The sequence below is a fragment of the Euprymna scolopes genome, chromosome 13, assembly GCF_053919585.1.
Source record: "Euprymna scolopes isolate OS-2025 chromosome 13, ASM5391958v1, whole genome shotgun sequence".
NCBI lineage: Eukaryota > Metazoa > Mollusca > Cephalopoda > Sepiida > Sepiolidae > Euprymna > Euprymna scolopes.
The window spans coordinates 48,332,902-48,347,460 of record NC_136494.1 but is presented as its reverse complement, the minus strand read 5'-3'; the positions used below and the strand labels follow the sequence as shown (position 1 = coordinate 48,347,460).

The following is a 14,559-nucleotide window of genomic DNA, read 5'->3' as shown; positions in this document are numbered from 1 at the left end:
ATCAAAACACACCACCAAAAGACTCACCAGACTTTCTATACGATACAAGAAATCTGAATCAAACATCAAACCACACCACCAAAAGACTAACCAGACTTTGTATACAATACAAGAAATCTGAATCAAACATAAAAAACACACCACCAAAAGACTCACCAGACTTTCTATACAATACAAGAAATCTGAATCAAACATCAAACCACACCACCAAAAGACTCACCAGACTTTCTATACAATACAAGAAATCTGAATCAAACATAAAAAACACACCACCAAAAGACTCACAAGACTTTGTATACAATACAAGAAATCTGAATCAAACATCAAAGCACACCACTAAGAGACTCACCAGACTTTGTATACAATACAAGAAATCTGAATCAAACATCAAAGCACACTACCAACAGACTCACCAGACTTTGTATACAATACAAGAAATCTGAATCAAACATCAAAGCACACTACCAAAAGACTCACCAGACTTTGTATACAATACAAGAAATCTGAATCAAACATCGAAGCACACCACCAAAAGACTCACCAGACTTTCTATACAATACAAGAAATCTGAATCAAACATCAAAGCACACTACCAACAGACTAACCAGAGTTTGTATACAATACAAGAAATCTGAATCAAACATCAAAGCACACCACCAAAAGACTCACCAGACTTTGTATACAATACAAAAAATCTGAAGCAAACATCAAAGCACACCACCAAAAGACTTACCAGACTTTCTATACAATACAAGATATCTGAATCAAACATACAAAACACACTACCAAAAGACTCACCAGACTTTCTATACAATACAAGAAATATAAATCAAACATCAAAACACACCACCAAAAGACACACCAGACTTTCTATACGATACAAGAAATCTTAATCAAACATCAAACCACACCACCAAAAGACTCACCAGACTTTGTATACAATACAAGAAATCTGAATCAAACATAAAAAACACACCACCAAAAGACTCACCAGACTTTCTATACAATACAAGAAATCTGAATCAAACATCAAACCACACCACCAAAAGACTCACCAGACTTTCTATACAATACAAGAAATCTGAATCAAACATAAAAAACACACCACCAAAAGACTCACCAGACTTTGTATACAATACAAGAAATCTGAATCAAACATCAAAGCACACTACCAAAAGACTAACCAGAGTTTGTATACAATACAAGAAATCTGAATCAAACATCAAAGCACACCACCCAAAGACTCACAAGACTTTCTATACAATACAAAAAATCTGAATCAAACATCAAAGCACACCACCAAAAGACTCACCAGACTTTCTATACAATACAAGAAATCTGAATCAAACATCAAAACACACCACCAAAAGACTCACCGGACTTTGTATACAATACAAGAAATCTGAATCAAACATCAAAACACACCACCAAAAGACTCACCAGACTTTCTATACAATACAAGAAATCTGAATCAAACATCAAAGCACACTACCAAAAGACTCACCAGACTTTGAATACAATACAGGAAATCTGAATCAAACATCAAACCACACTACCAAAAGACTCACCAGACTTTCTATGCAATACAACAAATCTGAATCAACCATAACAGCACACCACCAAAGGACTCACCAGACTTTCTATACAATACAAGAAATCTGAATCAAACATCAAAGCACACCACTAAAAGACTCACCAGACTTTATATACAATACAAGAAATCTGAATCAAACATCAAAACACACCACCAAAAGACTCACCAGACTTTCTATACAATACAAGAAATCTGAATCAAACATAAAAAACACACCACCAAAAGACTCACCAGACTTTCTATACAATACAAGAAATATGAATCAAACATCAAAGCACACTACCAAAAGACTCACCAGACTTTGTATACAATACAAGAAATCTGAATCAAACATCAAAGCACACTACCAAAAGACTCACCAGACTTTGTATACAATACAAGAAATCTGAATCAAACATCGAAGCACACCACCAAAAGACTCACCAGACTTTCTATACAATACAAAAAATCTGAATCAAACATCAAAGCACACCACCAAAAGACTTACCAGACTTTCTATACAATACAAGAAATCTGAATCAAACATACAAAACACACTACCAAAAGACTCACCAGACTTTCTATACAATACAAGAAATATAAATCAAACATCAAAACACACCACCAAAAGACTCACCAGACTTTCTATACGATACAAGAAATCTGAATCAAACATCAAACCACACCACCAAAAGACTAACCAGACGTTGTATACAATACAAGAAATCTGAATCAAACATAAAAAACACACCACCAAAAGACTCACAAGACTTTGTATACAATACAAGAAATCTGAATCAAACATCAAAGAACACCACTAAGAGACTCACCAGACTTTGTATACAATACAAGAAATCTGAATCAAACATCAAAGCACACTACCAAAAGACTCACCAGACTTTGTATACAATACAAGAAATCTGAATCAAACATCAAAGCACACTACCAAAAGACTCACCAGACTTTGTATACAATACAAGAAATCTGAATCAAACATCGAAGCACACCACCAAAAGACTCACCAGACTTTCTATACAATACAAGAAATCTGAATCAAACATCAAAGCACACTACCAACAGACTAACCAGAGTTTGTATACAATACAAGAAATCTGAATCAAACATCAAAGCACACCACCAAAAGACTCACCAGACTTTGTATACAATACAAGAAATCTGAATCAAACATCAAAGCACACCAACAAAAGACTCACCAGACTTTGTATACAATACAAGAACTCTGAATCAAACATCAAAGCACACCACCAAAAGACTCACCAGACTTTCTATACAATACAAGAAATCTGAATCAAACATCCAAGCACACCACCAAAAAACTCACCAGACTTTCTATACAATAAAAGAAATCTGAATCAAACATCAAAACACACCACCAAAAGATTCACCAGACTTTCTATACAATACAAGAAATCTGAATCAAACATAAAAGCACACCACCAAAAGACTCACCAGACTTTGTATACAATAAAAGAAATCTGAATCAAACATCAAAACACACCACTAAAAGACTCACCAGACTTTCTATACAATACAAGAAATCTGAATCAAACATCAAAGCATACCACACAAAGACTCACCAGACTTTCTATACAATAAAAGAAATCTGAATCAAACATCAAAACACACCACCAAAAGACTCACCAGACTTTCTATACGATACAAGAAATCTGAAACAAACCTCAAAACACACCATTAAAAGACTCACCAGACTTTGTATACAATACAAGAAATCTGAATCAAACATCAAAGCACACCACCAAAAGACTCACCAGACTTTCTATACAATACAAGAAATCTGAATCGAACATCACAGCATACCACCAAAAGACTCACCAGACTTTCTATACAATACAAGAAATCTGAATCAAACATCAAACCACGCCACGAAAAGACTCACCAAACTTTGTATACAATACAAGAAATCTGAATCAAACATCAAAGCACACCACCAAAAGACTCACCAGACTTTGTATACAATACAAGAAATCTGAATAAACATCAAAGCACACCACCAAAAGTCTCACCAGACTTTGTATACAATACAAGAAATCTGAATCAAACATCAAAGCACACCACCAAAAAACTCACCAGACTTTCTATACAATACAAGAAATCTGAATCAAACATCAAAGCACACAACCAAAAGACTCACCAGACTTTCTATACAATACAAGAAATCTGAATCAAACATCAAAACACACCACCAAAAGACTCACCAGACTTTCTATACAATACAAGTACTCTGAATCAAACATCAAAACACACCACCAAAAGACTCACCAGACTGTCTATACATTACAAGAAATCTGAATCAAACATCAAAGCACACAACCAAAAGACTCACCAGACTTTCTATACAATACAAGAAATCTGAATCAAACATCAAAACACACCACCAAAAGACTCACCAGACTTTCTATACAATACAAGAAATCTGAATCAAACATCAGAACACACCACCAAAAGACTCACCAGACTTTGTATACAATACAAGAAATCTGAATCAAACATCAAAGCACACTACCAAAAGACTAACCAGACTTTGTATACAATACAAGAAATCTGAATCAAACATCAAAGCACACAACCAAAAGACTCACCAGACTTTCTATACAATACAAGAAATCTGAATCAAACATCAAAGCACACCACCAAAAGACTCACCAGACTTTGTATACAATACCAGAAATCTGAATCAAACATCAAAGCACACAACCAAAAGACTCACCAGACTTTGGATACTATACAAGAAATCTGAATCAAACATCAAAACACCATTAAAAGACTCACCAGACTTTCTATACAATACAAGAAATCTGAATCAAACATCAAAACACACCACCAAAAGACTCACCAAACTTTGTATACAATACAAGAACTCTTAATCAAACATCAAAGCACACCACCAAAAGACTCACCAGACTTTCTATACAATACAAGAAATCTGAATCAAACATCAAAGCACACCACCAAAAGACTCACCAGACTTTCTATACAATAAAAGAAATCTGAATCAAACATCAAAACACACCACTAAAAGACTAACTAGACTTTGTATACAATACAAGAAATCTGAATCAAACATCAAAGCACACCACCAAAAGACTCACCAGACTTTGTATACAATACAAGAAATCTGAATCAAACATCAAAGCACACCACCAAAAGACTCACCAAACTTTGTATACAATACAAGAAATCTGAATCAAACATCAAAGCACACCACCAAAAGACTCACCAGACTTTGTATACAATACAAGAAATCTGAATCAAACATCAAAGCACACCAACAAAAGACTCACCAGACTTTGTATACAATACAAGAAATCTGAATCAAACATCAAAGCACACCACCAAAAGACTCACCAGACTTTCTATACAATACAAGAAATCTCAATCAAACATCAAAGCACACCACCAAAAAACTCACCAGACTTTGTATACAATACAAGAAATCTGAATCAAACATCAAAGCACACCACCAAAAGACTCACCAGACTTTCTATACAATACAAGAAATCTGAATCAAACATCAAAGCACACCACCAAAAGACTCACCAGACTTTGTATACAATACAAGAAATCTGAATCAAACATCAAAACACACCACTAAAAGACTCACCAGACTTTCTATACAATACAAGAAATCTGAATCAAACATCAAAACACACCACCAAAAGACTCACCAGACTTTCTATACAATACAAGAAATCTGAATCAAACATCAGAACACACCACAAAAAGACTCACCAAACTTTGTATACAATACAAGAAATCTGAATCAAACATCAAAGCACGCCACCAAAGGACTTACCAGACTTTGTGTACAATACAAGAAATCTGAATCAAACATCAAAGCACACCACCAAAAGACTCACAAGACTTTCTATACAATACAAGAAATCTGAATCAAACATCAAAACACACCACCAAAAGACTCACCAGACTTTCTATACAATACAAGAAATCTGAATCAAACATCAAAACAAACCACCAAAAGACTCACCAGACTTTGTATACAATACCAGAAATCTGAATCAAACATCAAAGCACACAACCAAAAGACTCACCAGACTTTGGATACAATACAAGAAATCTGAATCAAACATCAAAACACCATTAAAAGACTCACCAGACTTTCTATACAATACAAGAAATCTGAATCAAACATCAAAGCACACCACCAAAAGACTCACCAGACTTTCTATACAATAAAAGAAATCTGAATCAAACATCAAAACACACCACCAAAAGACTAACTAGACTTTATATACAATACAAGAAATCTGAATCAAACATCAAAGCACACCACCAAAAGACTCACCAGACTTTCTATACAATACAAGAAATCTGAATCAAACATCAAAGCACACCACCAAAAGACTCACCAGACTTTCTATACAATACAAGAAATCTGAATCAAACATCAAAACACACCACAAAAAGACTCACCAGACTTTGTATACAATACAAGAAATCTGAATCAAACATCAAAACACACCACCAAAAGACTCACCAGACTTTGTATACAATACAAGAAATCTGAATCAAACATCAAAGCACACCACCAAAAGACTCACCAGACTTTCTATACAATACAAGAAATCTGAATCAAACATCAGAACACACCAACAAAAGACTCACCAGACTTTCTATACAATACAAGAAATCTGAATCAAACATCAAAACACACCACCAAAAGACTCACCAGACTTTCTATACAATACAAGTACTCTGAATCAAACATCAAAACACACCACCAAAGACTCACCAGACTTTCTATACAATACAAGAAATCTGAATCAAACATCAAAGCACACCACCAAAAGACTCACCAGACTTTGTATACAATACAAGAAATCTGAATCAAACATCAAAGCACACCACCAAAAGACTCACCAAACTTTGTATACAATACAAGAAATCTGAATCAAACATCAAAGCACACCACCAAAAGACTCACCAGACTTTCTATACAATACAAGAAATCTGAATCAAACATCAAAGCACACCAACAAAAGACTAACCAGACTTTCTATACAATACAAGAAATCTGAATCAAACATCAGAACACACCAACAAAAGACTCACCAGACTTTCTATACAATACAAGAAATCTGAATCAAACATCAAAACACACCACGAAAAGACTCACCAGACTTTCTATACAATACAAGTACTCTGAATCAAACATCAAAACACACCACCAAAAGACTCACCAGACTTTCTATACAATACAAGAAATCTGAATCAAACATCAAAGCACACCACCAAAAGACTCACCAAACTTTGTATACAATACAAGAAATCTGAATCAAACATCAAAGCACACCACCAAAAGACTCACCAGACTTTGTATACAATACAAGAAATCTGAATCAAACATCAAAGCACACCAACAAAAGACTCACCAGACTTTGTATACAATACAAGAACTCTGAATCAAACATCAAAGCACACCACCAAAAGACTCACCAGACTTTCTATACAATACAAGAAATCTCAATCAAACATCAAAGCACACCACCAAAAAACTCACCAGACTTTGTATACAATACAAGAAATCTGAATCAAACATCAAAGCACACCACCAAAAGACTCACCAGACTTTCTATATAATGCAAGAAATCTGAATCAAACATCAAAGCACACCACCAAAAGACTCACCAGACTTTGTATACAATACAAGAAATCTGAATCAAACATCAAAACACACCACTAAAAGACTCACCAGACTTTCTATACAATACAAGAAATCTGAATCAAACATCAAAGCACACCACCAAAAGACTCACCAGACTTTCTATACAATACAAGAAATCTGAATCAAACATCAAAGCACACCACCAAAAGACTCACCAGACTTTCTATACAATACAAGAAATCTGAATCAAACATCAGAACACACCACAAAAAGACTCACCAAACTTTGTATACAATACAAGAAATCTGAATCAAACATCAAAGCACGCCACCAAAGGACTTACCAGACTTTGTGTACAATACAAGAAATCTGAATCAAACATCAAAGCACACCACCAAAAGACTCACAAGACTTTCTATACAATACAAGAAATCTGAATCAAACATCAAAACACACCACCAAAAGACTCACCAGACTTTCTATACAATACAAGAAATCTGAATCAAACATCAAAGCACACCACCAAAAGACTCACCAGACTTTGTATACAATACCAGAAATCTGAATCAAACATCAAAGCACACAACCAAAAGACTCACCAGACTTTGGATACAATACAAGAAATCTGAATCAAACATCAAAACACCATTAAAAGACTCACCAGACTTTCTATACAATACAAGAAATCTGAATCACACATCAAACACACCACCAAAAGACTCACCAGACTTTGTATACAATACAAGAACTCTTAATCAAACATCAACGCACACCACCAAAAGACTCACCAGACTTTCTATACAATACAAGAAATCTGAATCAAACATCAAAGCACACCACCAAAAGACTCACCAGACTTTCTATACAATAAAAGAAATCTGAATCAAACATCAAAACACACCACCAAAAGACTAACTAGACTTTGTATACAATACAAGAAATCTGAATCAAACATCAAAGCACACCACCAAAAGACTCACCAGACTTTCTATACAATACAAGAAATCTGAATCAAACATCAAAGCACACCACCAAAAGACTCACCAGACTTTCTATACAATACAAGAAATCTGAATCAAACATCAAAACACACCACCAAAAGACTCACCAGACTTTGTATACAATACAAGAAATCTGAATCAAACATCAAAACACATCACCAAAAGACTCACCAGACTTTGTATACAATACAAGAAATCTGAATCAAACATCAAAGCACACCACCAAAAGACTCACCAGACTTTCTATACAATACAAGAAATCTGAATCAAACATCAGAACACACCAACAAAAGACTCACCAGACTTTCTATACAATACAAGAAATCTGAATCAAACATCAAAACACACCACCAAAAGACTCACCAGACTTTCTATACAATACAAGTACTCTGAATCAAACATCAAAACACACCACCAAAAGACTCACCAGACTTTCTATACAATACAAGAAATCTGAATCAAACATACAAAACACACTACCAAAAGACTCACCAGACTTTGTATACAATACAAGAAATCTGAATCAAACATCAAAGCACACCACCAAAAGACTCACCAAACTTTGTATACAATACAAGAAATCTGAATCAAACATCAAAGCACACCACCAAAAGACTCACCAGACTTTCTATACAATACAAGAAATCTGAATCAAACATCAAAGCACACCAACAAAAGACTAACCAGACTTTCTATACAATACAAGAAATCTGAATCAAACATCAGAACACACCAACAAAAGACTCACCAGACTTTCTATACAATACAAGAAATCTGAATCAAACATCAAAACACACCACCAAAAGACTCACCAGACTTTCTATACAATACAAGTACTCTGAATCAAACATCAAAACACACCACCAAAAGACTCACCAGACTTTATATACAATACAAGAAATCTGAATCAAACATCAAACCACACCACCAAAAGACTCACCAGACATAAATATTTTTGTTAACTGCTATTTTAGCAAGAACGTCTCAGAAATAGCTCCTTTTATGTTAAATTTATGCATAAAACTGATTCCCACCTCTATATTCTTAGATATTTTTTTCATGGTGTTCAGAAAAATAGTTTTATTGTGTAATGGTGACTGGACAATAGCTCACCAAAATAATTTAAATAGAGACCAAAATTCACCAATGAAGAAAGAATTCAATTTCAAGGATTAAAAAAAACAAAACATTTTATATTCAATTTATTTCTGTTTATCAGTAATTTTTTTCTTAGAAAAAAAACTATAAGATGTTTTATTTTATTTCGTAATATTTTATGGTACTTTCTAAATATATGAAATTATCAGTGCTCGTTTTCTTTGTTTTTTCTCAATTTTCAATTGTAACTTTTTGTTGTGATAGAAAATAAAGAATTATTTTAATTCAGCCCCTCCAAAATATGATTTTCTCTTCTTTTAGGTGATTACATGTAAAGAGCTTGAAAAAGTTAGTGGTAAAATAAATAAAACAATAAAAGTCAGTTTTGCATATAAATTTAATATAAATTGATCACCATTTGTTTTAAGGACATGTAACACATTTTGTTTGTTTCAATGGTCAATATTAATGTTGTTTTTTTTGTTTTTTTATCAAACTTGAGTATAAAATGTTATTGTTTAAGTCTGAGTGATAATACAAAAAATGTGGCTTTATGACTTTCGGACTTATGGTTAGTTTTTAACTGCTCTAAAAATTTAGAATGACACGAAAATGAAGTATTATTTTATATTAAATTTATATGTACACTCTAAATTCTAATGTAATTGTACCCCCCCAACCCCACCCACCAATGTGTTCAAATGTAACTAAATGTAATCAATTAAAAAAAAGTTAAATATTATTTTGATTGTGGTTCTGGAGGACTTTTAAGTGTAAATATAATTTCTTTTTTTAATTTGACAAACTTCTAATATTTTCCCCTTAAACTCATTGTGAGATTTTCATTCACTTATGCCATTATTTATCAGTGCCATTTTTACTTAAATTCAGTGAAAATGGCTGTCATACATTTTCAAATTCTTCATAAATTGATTAGATTAATCTCAAAGGGAAATAAGAATTAGGTTTTAAAACTTTCAAACTGAACAAATATAATAAAACATTAAATATTTCAGAGGATGTGTTGTAGGCATTTATGTTCCACACATTGTCATACATTGATGCAAAAAAAAAACTCTTTTGTTGCACTGAAACAGTTGGATACAATGAACTGAATGTGTTGTTGTTTTTGATCAAAAGTGAGCAAACATAACAGCTACCTTGAACACTCTTTCTCATTGGCAGATGTGCATACAATATGGTGAATGCACTGCCTCCTGATACTTCAATTCTTCTGCTATCACAAATAACTTTAATTTATAATCAACTAAAAGATGTTTGTAGACATTTTTGATATTTTCCAGGATAAAATTTTAATTTAGGTAAGCATTCAGCATCACTTGTGACTGTACAACCCTGGTTTAAGCTAGCATACCATCTCTTAACCAATGGACCAAAAACTTATTAAGGTATTGCTTTACTTAAGACAGTATTTCCTCCCACCAGAAAGCAATGCTTTATCAACACCTGAATTCAGATCTTTCAAGTTTTGAAAATTTGCAATAGTAGCTTCACTTAAATAACAGTTAATTTTTAAACTAATGAGTTAGGTTCAAATTTTGACATATATTGTTTGAAGGTTCATACTTTATAAAAGTCATTTGAATTTTGTTTATTAGTGATGCTGTCTATATGTCAGAACCAGCACTTATTGAGTGATGTGTTACATCCAGACTGAAAAAGAAAGAAATATACTAATGCAATCAGAATGAATTGTTTTACTGATTCAAAACTCAGCCCATTGAGCAATGGTGGTTCACTTACTTTCTGAGAAGCCTTTTCTTGCTGGATTGACTAAAGATAATTCATTACATGGAGAACCTCCAATCACAAGATCAATTGGGCACAACTTTAAAAGCTGAAAATAAATTGTTAATTAAATTTTCATTATTCAATGAACCCTAAAACACTCCCTAAAATGAAACAACTAAAATGACAATTATTATTCCAATGTTTTTTAAATGTTTCTTCTATTTCTGAGGAAACGTCTCAAATTTGGTCATCTGCATTTCAATTCCTTTTATCTCATTTAAGTTTTAGTTAGGTTTGCATTGAAAATAGAATTTCTTATAAAGTCCAACAAATGGCAGATTCTTTTAAATTCATTCCACTGCTGTTTTCTAACAAATAATCTAGATTTCATATTACAAATGAAAAAAGATTCAAGATTATCAAGAGGACAAAAGAAAAGGAAGAGTAACATTGAGTTTATCATGACAAAATGAAACTAAAGGATTTATTTAAAGGATCAGAGTTACCTGGTGATTAAATTCAAATATTGGTTTAGTCAGTCAATAGACTATTATTAAGTCCATTCTTGACCATTTTTATAAGAAAAAATTGTCTCAAATAACATTGTGCCATAAAAAAATATCTATTTTAGGAAAGATGAAGACGCACTCAGATGTATCAAACAAATTTAGATGCTGTAAATAAACTTGCCGTTTGTTTTCATAAACTTGAATACACGTCTGTTTGGTTTCTACTATTTCGGTTCAGATTAGAACAACGGTTCCAGATATGACTCAACAAAATATATAAAAAATGCAGACGTTTTTTTTAAAGAGATGACTAGTATTAATCAGAAATATCGATTCCTTTTAATTAAAAATTTTCATCTCAAAATTAGATCTAAATGTTATCCAATTTACTTTAGCCACTAAACAATGATTCATTTTGACTTTTGAGCTTAGCGGGGGGTATAAAAGTGAAAATGTGTGTATGTATGTGTGTTTGTTTGTATGTATATATGTATGTGTGTTTGCATGTCTCGCAAAAACTTTTCACACGGGTCACGGATTTTTGCCAGATTGGTATCATTTTAAAATTCCAACCTTTGCACGACAAATATTGAAAAATTGACCAAAAATGTTAATTCCTTCACCCTGAAATCAGTAGTTTTCGACAGGGGGGAAGGAGGGGAGGACTCAGCAAAAACTGTCCTCTCATGACGAGTTCGCTTCTACGCATGTGTCATACGATGTCGTAACCTGATTTACTTTAAATATTTGAAAAAGCGACACAAGTTTGGCGACGTCATCTTAGCTCAGTTGCTTAGAGAGCGACCTCAGTATCTAAACATTTTGGGTTCGAATTGTGGTGTGAGATGTCTTTTTTTTTTTTTTTTCCTCGATGTTATAAATTTTAATATTGAAGCAGGGTTATTTAAGCAATTTTTCACATATTTTTCAGATTTTTTTAACATTCGTTTTTCTGTTTTTTTTTTTACTTCGCTTACTCTTAGGTTTTCATTAACACCCACCCCCGCCCAACCACACACACCCAAAAACACCTGAGCAATGCCGGGTGCCCCGGTTGTTCAAATCGTGGTGTGAGATGTCTTCTTTTTTTCGATTTTTTAAATTTTAATATTGAAACAGGGTTATTTAAGCCATTTTTCACATGTTTTTTTTTTGTTTTTATTTTTCAGATTTTTTAAAGTAGTTTTAACGTTCGTTTTTCTCTTTTCTTTTTCCATCACATTCGCGTTTTCTTTTTTTGTTTTTCTGATTTTTACATTTAACATCGTTCGTTTGCCTTACGTTAGATTTTTTGGGATATTTTTTCGATTTTTTTAAGTTTTAACATTTTAATATTTTAAAATATTTACTTTGCTTATTCTTATGTTTTGATTAATACCCCCCCCCCCTGCCCGAGCACACACACCTCTAAACACCCGGGCAACGCCAGTCCCCCCCCCCCAGCTAGCTCAAAAGCCTATGTGCATTATTCTCCAAAATTTGATCTAAAAAGGAAATGAGGAATGAATGCAACATTACTTCTGTTTATTTCGGATGTTTAGAAAAAAAGAAAATTCATTTTCAAACTTACTTCATTCTCTGTAAGTCGTGTAATATCACCAATTTCTATGATGCTATTACCATGATTTACTCTTGTCACAATCATTGCATCTGAATCTATTTCACTGGAAAAATAACCACTAGTAACTATTCCAAGTTGATCAAGAGCAACTTTACCTAAAACAGATCCATGAATTAGTTAGATATACAAAAACATCAAACATAAGAAGTAAATGTGAACCCTAAAACATTTTAAAAGATTGCTGATAATTTTAAGAAAAATTATTAAAATTGTTTTTGTTGTTGTTATAAAATTTCATTCAGTTTTTAAACTCATAATTGCAATTGTAACATTGTTGAATTAAAATTGTTACATGATGAAGGTTTCAATATTTTTTTTCGTCCTGCAACTCTTTTCTTTCAATAACGAAATAAATAGTGTCCAATATTTTCATTTAGTCACAATTACAGTTGTTGTGGTCACAAATCACTGCTCCTTTGTTATTGAAAACAACACATGCTGGTCGGCAGAAACAGGCACGAAACCTGACATTACTGAATATGTGCTAAAAATAGCTACCATTTTCAAACAACAAAGAGAAAACAGAAAAACTTCATTTTTCACAAACTAAACCAAAACAAACAACTATTATTTTGAACTGGATAAAATAAATACAGTTAATATATGCCGAAGACACTTAACTGTTATATGTTGTGAAATTAATTATAGTTAATCTGTTGTTTAACAACATCATCGCTGGTCACAGAGCCTCTACCATGAATGGCTCTCCATAAAGCTTCCACAGCAAATCTTCAGTTCTGCCCGAGAGCTGGAAGTGCCACTATCTCAACTTAACTCTCATCAAGTCAGTGTTGTCAGCTACTCAAATTAATTATGCGAGTCACAAACTACCTGTGACCAATACACATTTTATTCTCTACTACTGATCATGAATTCTTAACTCTATAATCAGTTTCCCTTACCTGTACCAATTCCATCAAACAATGACAATACACGTAGATGAAGTTGAGAAGTAGGATTTTTTGTCAAATAAGACAAATCAGGTTTCTGAAATACAACAAAAATCATAACATGTCTTTAATTTAAAAATCTGCCTTCATATATACAAAAATAAAATCATAATTAATTAAATTATAACTTAAAATTTTTATAATAAGTCATTTAAACACATGCTGTAATGAAAAGCAGTTCAGTAAAGTTTTTAAGAATCGTTTATCAAAGCTAATTTTGTGATGTTCACTTTCTATTCTCTGTTAAAGTAATTTATCATTAATTCATACTTTTTATAAATGAATTACAAAGTATAAATATTTTTCAAAAACTAAATCAATGAATAAACTTTCATAAAAATTATTAATACAAATTTGTGATTGGAAAAAGAATATTTAATTAGTTTTTAA

The 14,559-nt window shown here is 32.7% G+C and overlaps 1 protein-coding gene across 3 annotated transcripts in view; it reads right to left on the bottom strand.

Moving 5' to 3' along the window:
- Window positions 1-14,559, bottom strand: part of LOC145292012 (DNA (cytosine-5)-methyltransferase 3B-like) — a 667,010-nt gene that overhangs the window by 65,128 nt on the left and 587,323 nt on the right. For all 3 annotated transcript variants that reach the window (XM_080138008.1, XM_080138009.1, XM_080138010.1), the window contains 3 exons: window positions 14,122-14,206; window positions 13,169-13,314; window positions 11,102-11,195 (listed from right to left, as the gene is read on the bottom strand). In XM_080138008.1, coding sequence (XP_079994134.1) covers window positions 11,102-11,195; window positions 13,169-13,314; window positions 14,122-14,206 — 325 coding nt within the window. The remainder of the gene's footprint in view (window positions 1-11,101; window positions 11,196-13,168; window positions 13,315-14,121; window positions 14,207-14,559) is intronic.